Source organism: Bos javanicus, chromosome X, assembly GCF_032452875.1.
Source record: "Bos javanicus breed banteng chromosome X, ARS-OSU_banteng_1.0, whole genome shotgun sequence".
Taxonomy (NCBI): Eukaryota; Metazoa; Chordata; class Mammalia; order Artiodactyla; family Bovidae; genus Bos; species Bos javanicus.
The window spans coordinates 123639015-123661733 of NC_083897.1; the positions used below are offsets into that span (position 1 = coordinate 123639015).

Sequence of the window (22719 nt, forward strand, 5' to 3'; positions counted from 1 at the left end):
TATCTACTAGGCTAAGAAATTTCAAAAGACATTTTTAATTTCACCAAGTGGCAGGTGGGAAGGGAGGGAAGGAAAAGGAGATGAGGTAGGTCCAGACCTGCTCTTTCCTCCTTTCATGGTGTCTGACTGGCCTGTATAGCACTGAAGTTGTGGGAGAGCAGGTTCCTGTGTTTCATGAAGCTTGTATCCTTTCTTCTCAGAGACCATGTGAAAGCAATGGAGGAAAGAAAACTACTTCATAGTTCCCTGGCTAAGTCACAAAAAGGACTGCCTCCTAGGACCATGAAAGACAGTTACATTGAAGTTTTCTTGCCTTTGGGCAGTCAGCCTGAATTACGAGAGAAATATTTGACTGTTCAAAACACCGTAAGGTAACACAGCGCTAGTTTTGCTTGTGCCATTTGTTTTTATTTCCTTTCTTTGTTTTAACTTTGAGATCCGTTCACTTATCTAAAATGTGTGATTCTCTGATTTTTAATATATTCAGAGAATTGTACAACCATCACCATAATAAATTTTAGTAGATATTTATCACCCCATGATGTGTTATTTTTTTTAAAGGGTGATCATCATGATTTTCATTTCATCACAGTTTTCTTTATTTTACAGGTTTGGCAGGATTCTTGAGGATCTTGACAGCCTAGGAGGTACTGATATTTTAATATTTTGAATAGGGACTTTTATCAATACATTGATGCCTATGGCTGGAAAAGGTCTTTTTATTCTTTAACTTGCACAGATGAAGATATTCTAAAAGAGCAGAAAAAGAATGGCATCTACTAATTCTGAATTGTCATAATTATTTTATTTAATTAACCGAAAAGTGGCAGAGTACAAGGAGTTGTTCTTCCCTGAATCATGTGAGAGTATGATGATGACACGATGCACATCAACCCCAGCTATTTTCACATGTGTTTCCTACAAACAAGGACATTCTCCTTCATTAACTACAAGATAACCCTCAAAATCAAGAAATTAACACTGACATTTAGACAGTCTAATCCTCAGACCCCATTCAACTTTGGCCAGAGGTCCTTTACAGCAGGAGGATCCACTTCTGAATCACGTATTGTGTTTAGTTGTTGTATCACAGACAGTTCGTCAGTCTTTCCCTGACTTTCATGACCTTGATCCTCTTGAAGGTTATGCGCCAGTTCTTTTGTGGAATTTCTTTTAATTTGGATTTGTTTGACGCGTCCCCAAGATTAGATATGGGACATGCATGTTTGACTGGAGTGACGTAGAAGGGATGCTGTGTTTCTGTTGCATCTTAGCAGGTAGAGCATAATTCTAATTTGTCCTATTCCTGTGATGTTATCTTTGATTCCTTGGTGAAGGTGGTGTCTGCCAGGTTTCTTTGCTGTAAAGTTACTCTTTTCCCCTTTTAAATTAATAAGTACCTTGTTGGGACTTGTGAAAATCCCATTCCTCATCAGACTTTTATCAATTATTTTAAACTCAGTAGGGACTCAGGGATTCCTATGTTACTGAATGGAGTAGAATGTATTTCTATCATCTGTTTTGATGTTCAAATTGTCCCGGGACTGTTTCAGTCCCTTCATGCTGACTTCTATGGTTTTTTCTGTTTTTATTTATTTTTTTTCTTGGATGTGTCCCCATCATTCTCTGAGAACTTCCTCACTTTTTGGCACAAGATCTTCTAGGCTCATTTCTACTTTTTGTGTTCCAGTCCTGGAATCAGCCAAATCTCTGAGGAGCCCTGGATCTTTTTAATGGAGAAACCAAGATCTGGGTGCTGGAGTGGTCATCGTTGCTGGGGTATCACTATTCCAATGCCCTTTTAGTATGTGAGCTGGGGAATATATGCACATACATGTTCATTTCCATTTATACCTGCCTGCCAATCTGTCTCTTTCCTTCTTTCCATCTGTTTATATATCTGTCTGTTGGAACCTTGGGTTCATACTGATAGTCCCAATTCTAATCTAGCCACAGGTTCATTCTTTATTCCTCCCTTTTCACATTTGTAATTCCCTTCTCCAGCTGGTTCCATTATCCAGAATATAATTACTTATTTGATCAGTTCCCCTGTATGTAGCCAGTTTCATGTGACTGCCACCTCAAAATCCTCCTGGATGCTCCCCTCACCTTGCTGGGGTGCTGCTCTGTACCATCCTCTGCAGGTCACCATCCTCATTGTGCTTGGGCTGCAGCTTGCTGGGCCGTGGCTCTCATTGCCTCACTGTGTGTCCTCCTGACCCCATGTGGGCTTCAGGACTCGATCTGGGATTTGGGGCTGTGCTGCTTGCTCCTACTGAATGGCCTTTGGACTGAACTGTTGGGAAAGCATTTAAAGAAAGGCTCTGTTAATCTTTAAAATAGAGACGTAAATCCATTGTTGGTCTTACACCTAGCTACGTTTTTCTTGAAATTAATAAACTTGCTTAAAAATTCATAAGTTAGTTAATGTTAGTCACTCAGTTGTGTGACTCTATGTGACACTGCCAGGGACAGTAGCCCGTCCATGGAATTCTCCAGGCAAGAATACTAGAGTGGGTTGCTATTTCCTTTTCCAGAGGATCTTCTTGACCCAGGGATCAAACCCATGTCTCCTCTGTCTCCTGCATTGCAGGCGAGTTCTTTACCACTAGTGCCACCTGGGAAGCCCTAAAAATTCTTACTGGCTCTTAAAAAAAGATCTTTCTGTCTCTCTTTCACGTGCGCGCGTGCACACACACACACACACACACACACACACTGACTTGACTTTGGTTTACTTAGGTGTCCCTAAATAAATGGGCTTCCCTGGTGGCTCAGATGATGAAGAATCTGCCTGCAGTGTCTGCCAGTGAAGGAGACACTGGTTTGATACCTGGGTTGGAGAATTCCGTGGACGGAGGAATCTGGTGGGCTACAGTCCAGGGGGTCACAAAGAGTTGGACATGACTGAGTGACTAACACTTAGCTTAAATACATAAACTCCCCTGCCACTATGCTGTTTTTCTTCATCACCTCATGTAGATGGCTAGTCCCTTTCCCTTGTTCATTTGATACTGTTCCATCCCTTTTTTCAAGAAACTCGCCTTTTATCACATACACTTTCTCCCTCGTATCTCAGGCCTTTGCTCAACTTCACTTTTCCCTCAGTTTCTAAACATATTCAAGGCTCTTGAGTCTTACAATGAAAAATAGGTAAAATCCCCTTCCCTTATAGCACTCTGCAGTTTTCTTTCCCTCTCACTTGAGAGCTAACTCTGTTCTGGCTTCTGCTCCTCTGTGTCATTGAGCTGATTATGCCAAGCAGTCTGTTGCTGCCTTACTGCGTGATCTCACAGGTGCTTCTTAGCATACATGACCCCTTTGCAGCTCCTGACAATGTCGAACTCAGCTGTGGGCATTGGCGATATCTCCTCCCACCTCTCAGGCTGCTACTTCCCAGTCTCCTTTGTAGCTTCCTCTTTCTCTGTTGATCCTTTAAATGTTGCTGATCTCCAGGGTGTTGTCTTCTGCCCCTTTTTGTTGTTGATAGATGCACCTTCTTTATAAATCTCGAATCCCAGTGCTTCAGTTGTTCTCAGTATTGTTGAGTTGTTCAGTCGTGTTTGACCCCATGGATACCAGGCTTCCCTGTCCTTCACCATCTCGCGGAGTTTGCTCAAACTCATGTCCATTGAGTCGGTGATGCCATCCAACCATCTCATCCTCTGTTGTCCCCTTCTCCTATATTAGCTGTATTTATTTCACTAAAATGTACTTAAATAAAAACCAGTATAAAGAGGCACAAACATGAGAACAGGAAAAATTCACCATGAAAATATAAAAATTGCAAACCTGCTTGCACGTAGTAATAGTCTTAGTTCAAAATGGATTGCTAAATTTGACTGCTTTAAGTTGAAAAACTCCCATATGACCAAAGATACTATTAACAATAACAACAAAAACCCTAGCACATGTCTGCAAGAAAGAATAACCAAAAAGAAGAATGAAGAAAATAATAAACTATATAAAAGGGTTACTACAAATGAATAAGAAAAAGATAAAGAAGCCAACCAAAAATGGGGGCTTCCCTGGTGGCTCAGTGATAAGGAATCCACCTGCCAATGCAGGGGACACAGGTTTAATCCCTGGTCTAAGATGATCCCACATCCCACAGAGCAACTAAGCCCGTGCACCACAACTGCTGAGCCCACGTGCCACAGTGACTGAAGCCCACTTGCCTGGAGCCTGTGCTCCACAAAAGAAGCTCTGTTGTCCTCTTCTCCTTTGGCCTTCAATCTTTCCCAGCCTCAGGTCTCTTTGCATCAGGTGGCCGAAGTACTGGAGCTTCAGTATCAGTCCTCCCAATGAATATTCAGGGTTGATTTCCTTTAGGATTGACTGGTTTGATCTTCTTGCTGTCCAAGGGACTCTCAAGAGTCTTCTCCAACACCATGGTTCAAAGCATCAATTCTAGTATGGGAGCTATATAAGGTACATTTCCTGGCCTGCTCTTGTGAGTTGCAGACCAGTTTGTCCTCCTGCCTTTTGGCCATCTTCATTTGGATCTGCCATGGACTTCCTGAATTCAGTGTGTTGAAAATAGTCCACTCTGCTCTCCCTGTGTATATCTTTTTTCTCAGTGAATGGTACATTGTCTTCACTCATGCAAGTTAGATACCTGAGTTAATTTAAGTCTTGTCAAACCTGCCTTCTTCTTAGCTCTTGGATCTTTTCTCTTGTCTTCATTTCCACTTATGTGCCATAGGTCAGACACTTAAAGTTTCCTTTCTGGGTACCATTAAGGTTTGTAAATGGTGTTTCTTGCCTTTCGCTCCTCATCCCCCTCCCAGTACATCCTTTAGCAGGTGCATGGGTGGAAGAGTTTATTGTTACTCAACAGATACTGAGCACAGACCCAGTCCTGAGGGTTGATGATACAAATTTGAATGAATCATAGGGTAGGCAGGGATGCTATTGAAGAAGTACAGTACAATTTTAAATGAGTTGATATTTGTAAGGTACATAGAGTCATGCTTGGCACCTGTACATACTTGTTAAAATATGGGAAGCATACATATCACCACAGGGTAGTGTAGGAGCCGAGGGTATTATGGGGAAGGCGGGAGAGCTCTAAGCCAAATAATAGTTTCATGATTCAGGAAGAGTCAAGAGGAAAACAGGTAGGTGAGTCCTTGTCTTTTATTTCTCTTTTTGAAGATGTTTGATGTTTTCAGACTCATGCGTTGGGGGCTTTTTCTGACTTAGGCACCATACCTTGGTTGAAGATAATAAGCCACCTGGTAGACCTGGGCTTTGGGCTTCAGTTTCCTCATCAGAGCTAAAATTCAACGGACAGTCAGATTAGAGGATTTCTAGATCTCATTAATGTATCAAAATCTTTGGTTCTAGGATATGACCACTAGTGGGATATGGGGAATTGGGTCTTCAAAACCAGATAAGACTGTTTATGAGTTTCAAGGAGTGAATTGTAAACATTAAAAAATAATTTTGCTTTTTCCTTTATTTGGTTCTCTTCTGTTTTCCTACAGTTCTTATTTGCTACATGCACAACAAAATTCACTCAGCTAAGATGTCTCCTTTATCGATAGTTACAGCCCTGGTGGACAAGATTGGTAAGTGATATTATTTTCTTGGCATACTTAGAATTTTTAGTAATTATAAAATATCGATATTAGAGGAAATATTTTCCTTTTATGGAGAAATTTTTATGTATATATATGTATATGCATATGAAAATGTCAGCTATGTACCAACATGTTTTTTATAATTATCTTCGAGTGGAAGGGTTTTGCATGATTCTGGTTTCACTTTTTATATTCTTTGCATTGCCTTATTTTTCAGAAAGACATACACATGTCTTCAGTATGTCAAAAAGGAATCATATTTTTAGTTTTCAAGACAAAAAAGAAATATAATGAAATTTATGAAAATTTCCAATGAAATATGTTGATTTACAGCACAGAAAAGTTGGAGTATGGTTTGTGCTCAGGTTGGTTTTCTGTTTTGTAGATATGTGTAAGAAGAATTTGAGCCCAGAACAGGACATCAAGTTCAGTGGCCATGTCAGTTGGGTTGGGAAGACATCCATGGAAGTCAAGATGCACATGTTCCAGGTGTGTCTGTGCCCAAATCTGCCCCCTTTTTCTAATACAGCCAGCTAGCCTCAGTGAAAGAAAAGCTTGCTTACCTATCTATCCATAGACAGGTGTATAGTTTTATAAGTTTTCCACTTATAGAAGAGCAATTCAAGTTCATGTCATACAGATGGTGTATTAGTATCCTCCTGGACAAAGACTGACAGATTATTTGGTGTTTATGCTTAATGTTTATTATTTTCAAATCATATATAGCTCCATGTTAAGGTACTTGTTTCTGGTTTTACCCTGCAGAATTTCACAACAGTCTGAGTTCTGTTAAACATAAATGGAATTGGTCACTGTTAGTTTCTTAGGGCTGCTGTAGCAAAGTACCACAAACCAGATGGCTTAAAACAACAGAAATTAATTGTTTTACAATTGCGAGGCTAGAAATCCAAAATTAAGGTCTCAGCAGGACCATGCTCCCTCTAAAACCTGTATAGGAGAAGCCTTCTTTGCTTCTTCCTAGCTTCTAATGGTTCGCTGGCTTTTTGGCATTCCTTGGCTTGTAGTTTTAACACTCATTATCTTCCTTCTTCATGACATAGCACTTTCTTCTTGCGTTTCTATGTCTCTTCTGTTCTTACAAGGGCATAAATAATACTGGATTAAGGGCCCACCTACTCCAGTGTGACCTCATCTTATCTGATTATATCTGCAACAACCCAATGTCTAAATACAGTCACCTTCACCTGTGCTGACGGTTGGGACATCAACATATCTTGTTGGGGGGCACAGCTCAACCCATAACAGTCACTTAGATTACTATAGCATCTAGGAACAGCCTCTCTGATGAGCACAAGTCAGAACAGCTATTATAAGGTAATGAAGAAGGACTTCCCTGGTGGCCTAGTGGCTAAGACTCTGTGCTCCTCAAGGGGGCCTGGGTTTAGTCCCTTGTCAGGGACCTAGATCCTACATGCTGCAACTAAGAGTTTGAATGCTGCTAAGACTTGGCACAGCCAAATAAATTAAAACATATTTTTTTAAAGAGAGATGAAGAAATTTGTCAAGAAAAAGTACCTCGAAGATAATAGTACAGAAATCAAATAATTCAGAATATGTTCAAGATTTCATTGTGAAACTTAGCTAAGAACAACTTAGTTATATCAGGGTATTAGATGGATCTGTCATTCAGATACATTTTTCTTTTCTGTTATGAAATCATGAAGCATTTCACCTTTTGGAAAAAGTCTGGAGGTTGCTCTGCAGTAATTAAAAGTATTTTGTCAAAATCAGTTCAGTTCAGTCGCTCAGTTGTGTCCGACTCTTTGCAACCCCATGGATTGCAGCACTGCAGGCTTCTCTGTCCATCACCAACTCCCGGAGTTCACTCAGACTCATGTCCATCGAATTGGTGATGCCATCCAGCCATCTCATCCTCTGTCGTCCCCTTCTCCTCCCGCCTTCAATCTTTCCCAGCATCAGGGTTTTTTCCAGTCTCAGTTCTTTGAATCAGGTGGCCAAAGTATTGAAGTTTCAGCTTCAGCATCAGTCCTTCCAGTGAATATTCAGGACTAATTTCCTTTAGAATTGACTGGTTGGATCTCCTTGCAGTCCAAGAGACTCTCGAGAGTCTTCTCCAACACCACAGTTCAAAAGCATCAATTCTTTGGTGCTCAGCTTTCTTTATAGTCCAACTCTCACATCCATACATGACTACTGGAAAAACAGCTTTGACTAGACGGACCTTTGTTGGTAAAGTAATGTCTCTGCTTTTTAATATGCTGTCTAGGTTGGTCATAGCTTTTCTTCCAAGGAGAAAGTGTCTTTTAATTTCGTGGCTGCAGTCACCATCTGCAGTGATTTTGGAGCCCAAGAAAATAGTCTGTCAGTGTTTTCATTGTTTCCCCATCTATTTGCTGTGAAGTGATGGGACCGGATGCCATGATCTTCGTTTTCTGAATGTTGAGTTTTAAGCCAACTTTTTCACTCTCCTCTTTCACTTTCATCAAGAGGCTCTTTAGTTCTTCTTCACTTTCTACCATAAGGGTGGTGTCATCTGCATATCTGAGGTTATTGATATTTATCCCGGCAATCTTGATTCCAGCTTGTGCTTCATCCAGCCCAGCATTTCACATGATGTACTCTGCATTTAAGTTAAATAAACAAAATAGGTCCTTTTAAAATTTGATACTGTATGTAAACATCGAATTTTTTAAACTCCCTTGTTGCTGCTTTTAAATAATAATAATACTGCTTTTAAAACCAAACATGGGCATACACACTGAGGAAACCAGAAGGGAAAGAGACACGTGTACCCCAGTGTTCATCGCAGCACTGTTTATAATAGCCAGGACATGGAAGCAACCTAGATGTCCATCAGCAGATGAATGGATAAGAAAGCTATGGTACATATACACAATGGAGTATTACTCAGCCATTAAAAAGAATTCATTTGAATCAATTCTAATGAGATGGATGAAACTGGAGCCTATTATACAGAGTGAAGTAAGCCAGAAAGAAAAACACCAATACAGTATACTAACACATATATATGGAATTTAGAAAGATGGTAACAATAACCCTGTATACGAGACAGCAAAAGAGACACTGATGTATACAACAGTCTTATGGACTCTGTGGGAGAGGGAGAGGGTGGGAAGATTTGGGAGAATGGCATTGAAACATGTATACTATCATGTATGAAACGAGTCGCCAGTCCAGGTTTGATGCATGATACTGGATGCTTGGGGCTGGTGCACTGGGATGACCCAGAGGGATGGTATGGGGAGGGAGGAGGGAGGAGGGTTCAGGATGGGGAACACATGTATACCTGTGGCAGATTCATTTTGATATTTGGCAAAACCAATACAATATTGTAAAGTTTAAAAATAAAATAAAATTAAAAAAAATAAAAAATAAAAAAAATATATTTAACATAGCATCTGTTATCCAAACAATGGAAAGAGATGCCATTTATTGTTTACAGTGTATTTCAGAAATCAATGTCTAAATTTAAAAAAACAAATAAAGAAACAAACATGAAGTTGTTGGGGATGGTGCTATGATTTGTTCACTTCCTTTCTTAGCCCTAATGGTTGATTCACAGTGGGTTCCTGGCATAAGACCTGCTTTCTAAAGAATCTTTGGCAAATAGATTGAAAAAGAGATAAAGGAATTATTTGGAAGCAAGCCAGTGAAAAATCAGTGCCAGAAATACACTTGTGTTTTAAATTTGCATTTCTCATTGGCCATTTTGATGAATAACTCATGGCTTAAGTGATCTTTTATTCCAGAGAAGGAGCTTGGCAATAGATACCCTGCCTCTGGTTTGGCTAAAATGTAGGGTTCAGATCCCAGCTCTTGGACTTCCCTTGCAGTTCAGTGGCTAAGACTTCACACTTCCACTACAAGGGGCACGGGTTTGATCCCTGGTTGGGGGACTAGGATCCCACATGCCACATGGTGTGAGCAAAAAAAAATCCTAATTCTGCTGTTTGTTAGCCATGTGACTGTGGGCAGATTTCTTGCCCTTTCTGAGATGCTGTTTTGTTAGCCACAGTAGCCACTAATCAAATGTTGCCAATTATGTTAATTTATCATCATTGCTGTGGAGATGGTTCCAGATCTCTTCTAGGCTTGACCTTCAGACCTGCCTTTTGGGATTCCCATAGATCTCTCTCCCATGTGTACTCTTGCTGTCTCCCAAGTCCGGTGTGTTCCAGACTGTGTCAGCTTCCTTTCCAATCCTGACTCTCCTTTGCTTTCCCCTTTCCCACCCTCCTGTTTCTCCCAGCTCCAAACCTTTGTGAAAGCTTTAATTTTTCCCTGTCCCATGCAGCCTTTTGCCAAGTCTTGCAGATTTGTCACCCACTGTTGCTCACCAGAGTCCTTGCTTCCCTTTCCCCCTGGCCTCTGAGTTTCATTCAAGCCCTCACTGCCTCTTGTGTGAGTGTCTTAGTTGTCTTTTAATTATTCTGCCTGTCTTTAGTCTCTTCTGTCTTAATTTTACACATATCTACCAGATAGATCTTCCACAACCGATCTTCAGTCATATCACTTCCCTTCTCAGAACCCTTCAATGGCCATTATCTGTGGTTCAAAGTCTAAATTCCTTTGACTAGTTAGAATCTAAGTGTTAGTCGCTCAGTTGTGTCCGACTCTTTGCGACCCCCACAGACTGTAGCCCATCAGGCTCCTCTATCCATGGAATTCTGCAGGCAAGAATACTGGCGTGGGCTGCCATTTCCTTTTCCAGGGGATCTTCCTGACCCAGGGATCGAACCTGGGTCTCCTGCAGACTGATTCTTTACCATCTGAGACACCAGTTATGATCTAGGATGCTCCATAAACAGCACCAACCTACCTGGTGGCTGGTTCACACACCTTAGAGCACACCACTGGAGACCTTGAGCATCCTAAGAGTAGAGTTGTTTGTTTTGCACCCACGATGCTTAGCACTAGTGCATGTTAATTACAATAAACTGGAACATTACACAGTAGGTGAGTGGATGAGTATCCTGTTGTACATTTTCCCTTTGCGGGGATTTCTTGGGCAGTGTCTCCCCATACTCCCATTCCACCTGTGCTTCCGGGTCACTTCATGCTCCAGTCTGTCCCTGATCCTTTCAGCTCATAGTACCTGTTCCTTCCCCACATCCCTCTCTTCTGGTTCCTGCTATCCTCTGCTCTGCAGAGCTCTGTACGCACGTGTTTTTTCTGTTTGACTATGTGCGCATCCCCAAGGAGATCTGGGAGTGAGTCATCTAGCCCACTTCCTGATGGCCAACATTTAACACTGGCTTTGCAGTGATTTATGGGGTGTGCCATGTGTGCTCGGTATACAGCAGTGAGCAAAACAGAGAAAGTTCCATTCTCTTGGAGTTCACACTCTAGTAGTGCTCAACAGTCAGTTCATTCATTGACAATCATTGATCAGGTATCTGCTGTCTGCCAGTCTTTGTGCCAGTTGCTGGAATACAAATGTGAATAAAAATGGTCTTTGTCCTCAAGGAGTTCTCGGTGCAGTAGGAAGACAGACACGTAAGTAAATCATTATGGTATAGTCAATTAAGTGGGCTTCCCTGATGGCTCAGTGGTAAAGAATCCACCTGCAATGCAGGAGACACGGGAGACGTGGGTTTGATCCCTGGGTTAGGAAGATCCCCCGGAGGAGGAAACAGCAAATCCACTCCAGTGTTCTTGCCTGAAAAATCCCACAGATAGAGGAGCCTGGTGAGCTATGGTCCAAAGGGTCACAAAGATCGGACTGAGCGACTAAGCACAAATTAAGTACTGTGCACTATTTCTCAACAGGGACACTATTAGCATTGTACGTGGGAGAATTCTTTGTTCTGCAGGACCTTCCCCTGTGTTGTGAAGTGTTACCTGTGCTGCACTAGTAATGTCCCTCAGCTCATGCAACCATCACCAGCTCTGCACGTTTCCAGATGCCCCTAGGGGGTGATATCTTCCTAGCTTATGTTGAGAACCACTGTCAGAAGAGGCCTTTGTTTCCGCTTAGGTGGCAAAAAAAGGGAGGGAATGATCAACTCTGCCTGGGGAGTAGGGCTGTGACCGGGGATGGGGAGGAGTATCTTGAGGAATGCCGCCCTGAAGAAGGCATCAGGCAAAGATGTGGAGGGGAGGTGCTCAGGTGACAAAATGGGACATTTCAGGACCTCCAAGTTGTTAGCTGTGGCTAAAGAAAAAGGTGCAGGCACGAGGGGAATGTTCAGTGAACAATCAGAGAAAAATCTGGGCTCCGTGGCAGAAGCTTTCCAGCAGGCTTAGAAGAGATGCTGGGAGAAAGGAGGAACTCTTGGAAGGTTTGAACAGGACAGGGACATAGTAAGATGGGGGAGACTCTTCCCAAAGTTGAAGGGGAGGGCTCATAAGGGGTTGAACGGATATTGGTCATGAGGACTAGTGATGAGGTTTGTTGAGGATGGAAACAACTATAACCCCAGGTTACAATAGGACTTGAGGATATAACTTTCCTGGAAGTACAGACTCCCCGGGGGTAAAAAAAATACCTTAAAATCTTGATGGACTCTGCATCGTACATATTTAGCTTAATCCATAGAATTGTCACCCATCTTATCCATTCTTGGAAGCCCCTGTGCTGGGCTTAAGGAAACAGGCACATCCTAGTAGTTGGCACACTCAAGTTTCCAGAAAATTTGAATGTCTGGGTGAGCGATGGGAGGTCTGCCTGGCTGTGTGTGCCTTTGGGAGGACAGCGAGGCCTGAAGAAAGCCAGCCTTCTGCAAGATGGTTACACTTAAGTGATGGTGATGCATAAGGTCCCTCTGTGACCCTTGCCCTGGATCCCAGTCATGCAGCTCCAAGGGATAGTTTGTGCCCATCCCAGCCCTTCTCACTCTGTGTACTGTTTGGGTTTTGGAGGTGTCTCCATTCTCTGCTAGACCACAGATTCCTTGATCTTGCTGCCACTCCCCGCCACCTGCCAGAGCCTAGTCATGTTTCTGGGATCTCAGCAGATGGCAATTAATGAATGTACTCGTCCTCTTTTGCTAATTTCAGCCTTTCCTGAAGGCTCCGGTATCTGTTAAGATTGTACTAGGTCTTCCCACTAAACGCATTTCTTACAGCTGCATTTTCTTTTCTTTGTTTTCTAGTTACATGGCAATGACTTTTCTCCTGTTTTGGATGCAACATTTGTAATGGTGGCTCGTGATTCTGAAAATAAAGGGTAATTGCTGTTTTTTTTTTTTTTTCCTATTTCTTTCTTCTTTTTTCCTGTTCTTTGAAAAATATAAAATATGTATTTTTCAAATATCTGGAGATATCTGAAAACTGGAGAGAAAACTTTAATAAATTTCTAGATTTATTAATTAAATTTCTAGATTTATTCTAGATCTAATAAATTTCACTCAGTTTTGTCTGACTCTTTGCAACCCCATGGACTGTAGCCTGCTAGGCTACTCTGTCCATGGGATTCTCCAGGCAAGAATACTGGAGTGGATTGCCATTCCCTTCTCCAGAGGATCTTCTGGACCCAGGGATTGAACATGGGGCTCCTGCATTGCAGTAAGAGTCTTTACCATCTGAGCTACAGGGAAGTCCTTAAATATATTTTTAAAATATCTGGAGATATGTGAAAACTGGAGAGAAGACTTTAATAAATTTCTAGATACCATCACCTAGACTTAAGAGTTTTGATATTTTGCCATATTTGCTTTTTTTTAAAGGTATATTATTTTCTGTATCATATTTTAAAGCAATTCCAGATGTAATGACATTTCACCTCTAAATACCTTAGCGTAGGCATTGCTTTAAAAATGAGGATATTTTCTTAAATAACTACATTACCACTAGCACACCTAACAAATAATAGTAAGTACTTAATGTATTCTAATAGTTCATATTCACTTTTCCCCAATTATCTTTTTAATGATTTATTTAAATCAGGATCCAAACAAGGTCCACTTACTGCATTTGATTTTTATGTCTCTTAAGTCTGCTTTTTTTGTTTGCAACTTTATTGAGATATAATTCACATACATGCAATTCACTGATTGAAAGTATACAGTTTAATGGCTTTTAGTATATTCATAAAACTGTGCAGTCTCTTCAGCCTGTGTTAATCTGGAATGGTTGTGTGCACCCACCTGTCCTTTACCCCTTCTCATGAAGTGGGCAAAAGCCCAGATTCATTGTTCTATACAGTGTCTCACTTTTCTGGATTTGTCTCACTGCTTCTTCATGGTATTTTTTTTTTAACTTGTTTCACTATCCCTCGTATTTTCTGTAAATTGAAGTTAGATCTAAAAGGTTAGTTAGATTTGAATTCAGTGTATTTGGTGAGAGCACTTCCTAGATGATGCTGTCTCTCTATTGTATCATGTCAGATTTTCCCACTCATAGTAAAGGTAGGATTAGTGTGTGGGTTCAAGTAGCAACAGACTGATCTTTCCATTATGCACTTCAGTTTATCCTCTTATGATCAACAATAATCCGCAGGCGTAGTACAGTACAAGATGTATCCCATGTACATCTTACAAATAGCTAGTTTCCCATCAGTCTTCCTTCAGTGTTTTTAATGTCCTTTGCTAATTAGCAGTTTAATCATTTTCATTAGAGGATATAAAATGATTCTCAAGTTCTGACATTCTTTCTGTATTTGTTAGCCAGAGATCTGTAAAGAAGACTTTTTCTTCCTTGGTTTGTCAAGGAAGATGAGGATCAATGTTTCATTCTTTGCTTTATTTACACATTTACTAGCTAGTGATGACAGTTTTTCTGCCTTTTTTGCTTTTTAAGAAAGTATCACTGTGAGTTCATGGATTTTAATATAGTAAATATGTTTCACTAAATTGCAGCCATTGTTCTTCCCGTTCCTTGGAATGAACATCTTTGGTCAGTGGAAACTCCTTTAAGCTGCCTCCTGTGATGAGCTATTTTTACATTTCCTAGTCTTTGATAACTTTCTGCTCTCTGGTACAATGAGATACCTTGAACTTATCCTATACATTTCCTACCCCAGGCCTGGTATCAGCAATTTCTCCAAGGAGTCCTCAGATTCCTTTTAATGGGAAACTGGTAGTTAGACACCAAAATCTGGGCACCAGAACTATATGTTTTTATTAGTTTGTCATTGTTTCTAGGCTTTTTCAGTGGACAGAGCTTGAATGTGTGTTAAAAAGAAAACAAAAAACCTCATAAATTTATACTGTCATTTCCAAGTCAAGTTTAGCTATACATACTTTAAAGCTTTATGCCTTATCTTTTCTTTCTTACATTGAATTCTTGGTTCCTAATGCCAGTTATACCCAAGACATTCAAACTGGGAAAAACTATTTAATTATGTGTGTGGGAGTGGGGTAGGAGGGAACGTTACAGGGTTGCTATTGTACAGGATGGAGTCTGGAGGCCTATGAGAAGTCTGATTTGTTTCAAAAATTTGAGTTAGGAGTCTTCAATGAGAAATCTCTTTTGCTGCATGGAAAACTGACTTGGAGACCCAAGTTAAGAGCAAAAAAATCCCTTGGTGACTCTTATCTGAGTGAAGTATCACCTGTCTTCTCTATCTCCTCCAGCCACTTCCAGCTGACCTGCTGCTCCTAGTGGCTGACCTGGGGCTCCTTTTCCAGCACTGAAGGCATTACTTAAAGTTTCTCACCCAGCTGATGCATTCTAATTTTCCAAGCTGCTATTTCAGTACTTTTGTTTCCATTTTTGTTTCATCCAACCTTTGGATTCTACCATAGTGAAGGATTATCCCTTTTCTCCGTGTTTTAGTTTGAAAAATTTGATACCTACAGGAATGTAGAAAGAATAATGCAATGAGCACCCTTCACCTAAGCTCTCAAATTAAGATTTTACCACTTTTACCTTACTCTTGCCCTTTCTCAGTAAATACAAATATATACACTTTTCCTCATGTAATTGTTTCAAAGTAAGGTTGAGACTACTTTACCCATAAATAATTAAACATGTATCTCCTAAGAATAAGGTGATTCGCCTATATAACGTCAGCAACTTTATTATATCCAAGAAATTTAACAGTTATACAATTATTGTTTCTAATATTTGATCCATATTCAAACCATGCCAGTTGTCCCTAAAATATTCTTTATAACCTTTTCTCTTGAGTCAGGGTCTGATTAAGGACCATGTGTAGTATGCTGTTGGGGCTTCCCTGATGGTTCAGATGGTAAAGAATCTGTCTGCAATGTGGGAGACCTGGGTTTGATCCCTGGGTTGTAAAGATCCCCTGGAGGAGGATATGGCAACCCAAGCCAGTATTCGTGCCTGGAGAATCCCCATGGACAGAGAGGCCTGATGGGCTACAGTCCATGGGGTCACAAAGAGTCGGACACAACTGAGCGACTAAGCACACATTATATGTTATTATCATGTTTCTTTAAATAATTTCCCTTAAAACAATCCCACTCGCACTTTCTGTCTTTTAAGACATTGACTTTTTAAACCTTTTACTGAAGTATAGTTGATGTACAATACTGTGTTAGTTTCAGGTATACAGCAAAGTGATTCAGTTATGTATCTCTCTCTCTATATATATAGATACACTTTTTCAGATTCTTTCCCCATATAATTATTATAAAATATTGACTATAATTCCTTGTATTATACAGTAGGTCCTTGCTGTTTATCTATTTTACATATAGTGATGTGTATATGTAAATCCCAAACTCCCAATTTATTTCCCCCCTTTCCCCTTTGGTATCCATAAGTTTGTGTTCTGTTTGTGATCTATTGGTCTTGCAAATAAGTTTATTTGTATCATTTTTTTTAGATTCCACATATAAGGGATATCATATGATACTTGTCTTTGGCTTATTTCACTTAGTGTGATAATCTCTGGGTCTCTCCATGTTGCTTCAGATGGCATTATTTCATTCTTTTTTATGGCTAAATAATATTTCATTCTATTGTTTTCCTCTATTTCTTTGTACATTGTCTTTATCCATTCCTCTGTTGATGGATACTTAGGTTGCTTCCATGTCTTGATTATTGTAAATAGTGCTGATGGATACTTAGGTTGCTTCCATGTCTTGATTATTGTAAATAGTGCTGCAGTGAACATTGCGGTGAATGTATCTTTTGGGATTATGATTTTCTTTAGGTATATGCCCAGGAGTGGGATATGGTAGCTCTGTTTTTAGTTTTTTAAGGAACCTCCTCCATACTGTTTTCCATAGTGGTTGCACCAATTTACCTTCCTATCAACAGTGTAGGAGGGTTCCCTTTTCTCCACACCCTTTCCAGCATTTACTATTTGTAGACTTTTTGATGATGTCCATTCTGACCTGTGTGAAGTGATGACTTCATTGTAGTTTTGATTTGCATTTCTCTAATAATTAGCAATGTTGAGCATCTTTTCATGTGCCTTTTGGCCATCTGTGTGTCTTCTTTGGAGAAATGTTTATTTATATCTTCTGTCCATGTTTTGTTGGATTGTTTGTTTTGATATTGAACTGTATGAGCTGTTTGTATATTTTGGAGATTAATCCTTTGTCATTTGTATCATTTGCAAATATCTTCTCCCAGTATGTAGGTTGTCTTTTCATTTTGTTTATGGTTTCCTTTGTCGTGCGAAAGCTTTTAAATTTGATTCAGTTCAGTTCAGTTCAGTTGCTTAGTCGTGTCTGACTCCTTGTGACACCATGAACTGCAGCATGCCAGGCCTCCGTGTCCATCACCAACTCCCGGAGTTTACCCAAACTCATGTCCATCGAGTCGGTGATGCCATCTAACCATTTCATCCTCTGTCGTCCCCTTCTCCTCCTGCCTTCAATTTTTCCCAATATCAGGGTCTTTTCAAATGAGTCAGCTCTTCACATCAGGTGGCCATAATATTGGCGTTTCAGCTTCAACATTAGTCCTTCCAATGAACACCCAGGACTGGTTTCCTTTAGGTTGGACTGGTTGGATCTCCTTGCAGTCCAAGGGACTCTCAAGAATCTTCTTCAACACCACACTTGAAAAGCATCAATTCTTTGGCGCTCAGCTTTCTTTATAGTCCAACTCTCACATCCATACATGACTACTGGAAAAACCATAGCCTCAACTAGATGGACGTTTGTTGACAAAGTAATGTCTCTGCTTTTTAATATGCTGTCTAGGTTGGTCATAACTTTCCTTCCAAGGAGTAAGTTTTTTAATTTCATGGCTGCAGTCACCATCTGCAGTGATTTTGGAGCCCCAAAAATAAAGTCAGCCACTGTTTCCACTGTTTCCCCATCTATTTGCCATGAAGTAATGGGAGCAGATGCCATGATCTTAGTTTTCTGAATGTTGAGCTTTAAGCCAACTTTTTCACTCTCCTCCTTCACTTTCATCAGGGGGCTCTGTAGTTCTTCTTCTCTTTCTGCCATAAGGGTGGTTAGGTCCCATTTGTTTCTTTTTTTGTTTGTTTTTATTTCCATTACTCTAGGAGACAGATCCAAAAAGATATTGCTGCTGTTTATGTCAAAGAGTATCTTGCCTATATTTTCCTCTAGGAATTCTGTAGTACTTCACCTTACATTTAGGTCTTTAATCCATTTTGAGTTTATTTTTATGTATGGTATTAGAGAATGTTCTCATTTCATTTTTTTACATGTAGCTGTCCAGTTTTCTCAGCACCACTTAATGAAGAGACTGTGTTTTCTCCATGGATGATATATTCTTGCCTCCTTTGTGGTAGATTAATTAACCATAAGTGTGTGGGTTTATTTCTGGGCTTTGTATACTGATCCATTGATCTATATGTCTGTTTTTGTGCCTGTACCATATGGTTTTGATTACTGTAGCTTTGTAGTATGGTCTGAAGTTGAGGAGCCTGATTCCTCCAGCTCCGTTTTTCTTTCTCAGAATTGCTATGGTTAGTCAGAGTCTTTTGTGTTTGCATACAAGTTTAAAATATTTTTGTTCTGATTCTGTGAAAAATTCCATGGTAATTTGATAGGGATTGAATTGAATATGTTGATTGCCTTGAAAAGATATTAACATTTTTGAAGAGTCCAGGCCAGTTGTCTTACAGAATTTTTACAACCTGTTTTTGGCTATTTCCTCATAATTAGAGTCAGGTGAAACATTTTGACAAGTGGCCATATCCTTTTTTACAATATGAACTTTCTAGTGTGCAGATAAGTCTGTCCAGAAGGCTCCCCTGATTGTTCCAGAGCTCTTATGTGAAGCTGTCAGTAGCATTACCTGAAATGAAAATCTTCACTTTTTTTTTTTTTAGGTAACGGCATGTCTTAAATTTTTTTTCTTTTTTCTCTTTAGGCCGGCCTTTGTAAATCCACTCATTCTTGAAAGCCCAGAGGAAGAAGAGCTCTTTCAACAGGGAGAATGTATATTAATTTGTTCATAATAAGATATAATTTAAAAAACATATTAACTCTGTTGCAGAGGAAATTAAGAGTATGTATGGACTCCACATACCAGTCAAGTGTCCAAAGAGTCCATTCTTTGAACAATTTTATTGATCATACAATATTAAGTAATTTGTTTTCTCACTTTTGATGAAATGCGAGTTGTCTCTTCATGAAATAACTGCTGGTTGGGGCTGTAGGTCAAGGTGATTATAAGTGATCTCACACTGAGTTGATATGATTTCTATCTGAAAGCAAAAAAATCACTGGAAGTTTTATGTAGCCTCAGCAGCCTTCTCTGAGATAAATGTACAATTTCTAGTGGGCTTTTCAAAATCTGGAAATACTGTGTTTATAGGGTCCTAGGCAGCCCTGGACAGGAACCTTGTGCTGTAGTGTGGCCCTTCTGATCATAGCTTTTATCGTCCCCTGTTGCAGTGAACAAGGGGAGAAGGGTCACCTTTAGCTCCACGTCATTACTGAAAATGGCCCCCACTGCCGAGGAGAGGACAACCATACATGAGATGTTTCTTAACACGCTGGATCCAAAGTAAGTTAGGATGGTGAGATTCTGGGTTGGGAAAGTAGGCCTTTTCCAGAGCTACACTTGCTCGAACATATTGGGTGGTGTTTGGAAATATTTTACTTTTCCGCAGTAGAACCATGGCATTGACAGGGTTTCCTCAATCTCCATTTGCATAGGACTATAAGTTTTCGAAGTCGAGTTTTGCCTGCTAATGCAGTGTGGATGGAGAATTCAAAACTCAAGAGCTTGGATATTTGCCACCCTCAGGTATTGGAACTTAGTGAAGAATCTTCTAAACAGGATAACTAGGACTCATGACACTCATCTAAGATTTGACCTGCTTTTCAAGACTGTCCTCTGTTCTATGGCATTGTTAATTCCTTATTCTGTAGATTTGGATAGTCACAAGCTTGTATTTATTAATATTTATCTTATGTCCTATAGGAGCGGAACATTTTCAATCGAATCTTTGGTGGTTTCCTTATGAGGAAAGCATATGAACTTGGATGGGCTACTGCTTGTAACTTTGGGTGAGTTAAATTTAAGGTAGTCTTAACTCCTGAGAAGCCGTTTATACTACCACACTCGGGGAAACATTTTGGACCAGTCTAAATGGGTTTGGTAATATATGGTGTTTTTAAATAAGTGCTACACTGGTTCCAGATGGGTTTGTTTTTTATTTAAAATTTTTTATTGGAATGTAATTGCTTTACAATGTTGCATTGATTTCTGCTGTACAATGACATGAATTAGCTATAAGTGTACATATATCCCCTCCCTCTTAAGCCTCCCACTCCACTCCCCTTCTCCCCATCTAGGTCATCACAAAGCACCAAGGTGAGCTCCTTGTGTTATAAGCAGTTTCTTACTAGCTGCTATTTTACATGTGGTAGTATATATATATATATATATATATATATCGGAGAAGGCAATGGCACCCCACTCCAGTACTCTTGCCTGGAAAATCCCATGGATGGAGAAGCCTGGTGGGCTGCAGTCCATGGGGTCGCGAAGAGTCGGACATGACTGAGCGTCTTCACTTTCACTTTTCACTTTCCTGCATTGGAGAAGGAAATGGCAACCCACTCCAGTGTTCTTGCCTGGAGAATCCCAGGGACGGGGGAGCCTGGTGGGCTGCCATCTATGGGGTCGCACAGAGTCGGACATGACTGAAGTGACTTAGCAGCAGCAGCAGCAGTATATATATGTCAGTGCTGCTCTTCCAATTCGTCCCACCCTCTCCTTCCCCTGATCTTCATTTTAGAAAGCTCTTGCTCTGATGCTGTCAGTCAGTACATTAAAGACCTGCTGAGAAAAAGGGGTGATGACACGCAGCAGGGAAAAGATGATTTTGGCACTGATCTGATCACAGTGACATCTCTTACCATTCCTTACTGGTGTGATTATTTCCTCCTCCTCTAGGTTTCTTCTTTGATCTTTTGAAGTTTGCTTTAGAGGATTATTAGGGGAAAACTAGAGATCATCTGAATTTTGCAGTTGACCCCAAGTATTATCTTTCCCTGATAGTGGTTCCCGACCATTTATAGTTGCTGTGGATGATATCATGTTTCAGAAACCTGTTGAGGTGGGATCATTGCTGTTTCTTTCTGCACAGGTAGGTGTGTGATGAGACAGGGAAATATACTCTTTTATTATTTGGGCTTAAAAGAGAGGCTTTTGTATTCTAAAGCCACCATTTGTCTTATGACTGCTTTCTTCCCTCTTCCTGATGCAACTGACTAACTATCATGTCCCTAATCACTTAGGTCTGCTTTACTCAGGGGAATTACATTCAAGTCAGAGTTCACAGTGAGGTGGCCTCTCTTCAGGATAAAGAGCATATGACCACCAATGTCTTTCATTTCACGTTCATGTCGGAAAAGGAAGTGCCCTTGGTTTTCCCCAGAACATATGGAGGTAAGTGACAATGACTGCTTGTCCCTAACAAGGGGAACTTTCAAAGATAGTTTTCTCCTTTTAGGTTGTTGTAAGAAGTACTCTGATGCCCATCTGCCCGAGTGCATGTCTTTAAGGGATTGTGCTTTTGAGATTGTGCAGCCCCGAAGGTCAGGGTGCCTCATGGCCCTCAGGTGGCCATTGCTGTTCTGCCTGCCTGGCCATTGTCTGAAGGGCTGGTGCCAGTGCAAGCAGCCACTGGTGGTTAGGACTGGTCCTGCCAAAGGGCTGGAGTTGAGGCCTACTCCCTGGGGTATGCGGCCCGTTCTCTGGCCCAGCATTGCATGCCTGGTGTCAAGTTTGCATTCCCATTGCTGTCCCAGTGTTCCCAGGTGGTCTTGTGTTTGTACAATAATTTTCTTAGGTTTCTCCAGGGCTCTTTCTCTCTTGTGTTCCAGAGTCCATGTTGTATTTAGATGGGCAGCGGCATTTCAAATCTATGAGTGCACCAGTGACCTTGAAAAGGAACTACGTGGTCGAGCCCTAGGAAGACTGCTCTTGTTGAAGCCCAGCACCCTGCAGTGACACAGATCTGGATGAAGGCCTGAGCGAGTGTATTGGTTTTAGTGTTTATTCTCATCTTCCATGGAGATGAAGGATATATTCAGCTTTTAGGATGGTCAGACAAGAGGAATGAGAAATGGCTGGGTGGGGCAGAGGAAGAAAGAATTATTGAATAATAAATACTTTTAAGAATTTAAATTGTGAAGCTACCATGTTGCCTCCTGTCTGTTCAGGAAATGAGGGCAGAATGCCTTTTTATGTGGCTGGACACACAGTGTTTTTACACATATTGCAGCTGTCAGTTGACATGGTTTCCTGCCCAGGCATTTGGAGGGCATTTGTTAAACCTGACCTGTACTGCAGTTCCCCTATGTTGTTTAAATCCTATCTACCCTATGTGATTCCTTTGTAATTTTACCTCTTTATATTTCCCAGCTTTTGTTGTTAGCAGAGGACAGATGAAAAGTTGAAGTGAAGGGATTCAACAAAAGACACAGCATTTGTAAGAATCTGTGGGACACTTTAGATCGGAAACCATACCAAGAGGAGGAGTTCACAGATGGTCTAGATCAGGAGATGCAGGACCAAATGTTCCTTCTTCCACTCACCTGACAGGTCTTCAGTACACTCTGCTAGGGGCTAGGAATCTTATATCTGATGAAAAAATATGAACAGTAATGGTAATAGCAGCTGCTTATGCTTCTGGAGCTTGTCTGTGCTACATAGGCATTCTGCGAAGTGCGTGATGCGTATCAGCCCATTTGCTGCTTTCACTGACACCATGAGGTAGGCTGTGTAACCCGCTCATTGGGTTCGGGCACTCAAGAATCTGAAGCACAGAGAG

At 40.7% G+C, this 22719-nt stretch overlaps 1 protein-coding gene across 1 annotated transcript in view; it reads left to right on the forward strand.

The window, feature by feature from the left end:
- ACOT9 (acyl-CoA thioesterase 9) overlaps nt 1-22073 on the forward strand; it is a 29279-nt gene extending 7206 nt beyond the window's left edge. The window contains exons 4-15 of the mRNA XM_061407841.1: nt 201-371; nt 610-647; nt 5490-5573; nt 5971-6074; nt 12683-12756; nt 18801-18868; nt 19328-19439; nt 19592-19682; nt 19860-19945; nt 20943-21030; nt 21182-21332; nt 21770-22073. Of these exons, the coding sequence (XP_061263825.1) occupies nt 201-371; nt 610-647; nt 5490-5573; nt 5971-6074; nt 12683-12756; nt 18801-18868; nt 19328-19439; nt 19592-19682; nt 19860-19945; nt 20943-21030; nt 21182-21332; nt 21770-21858 (1156 nt within the window). The 3' untranslated portion in view covers nt 21859-22073. The remainder of the gene's footprint in view (nt 1-200; nt 372-609; nt 648-5489; nt 5574-5970; nt 6075-12682; nt 12757-18800; nt 18869-19327; nt 19440-19591; nt 19683-19859; nt 19946-20942; nt 21031-21181; nt 21333-21769) is intronic.
- The last annotated feature ends 646 nt before the right edge of the window (nt 22074-22719 follow it).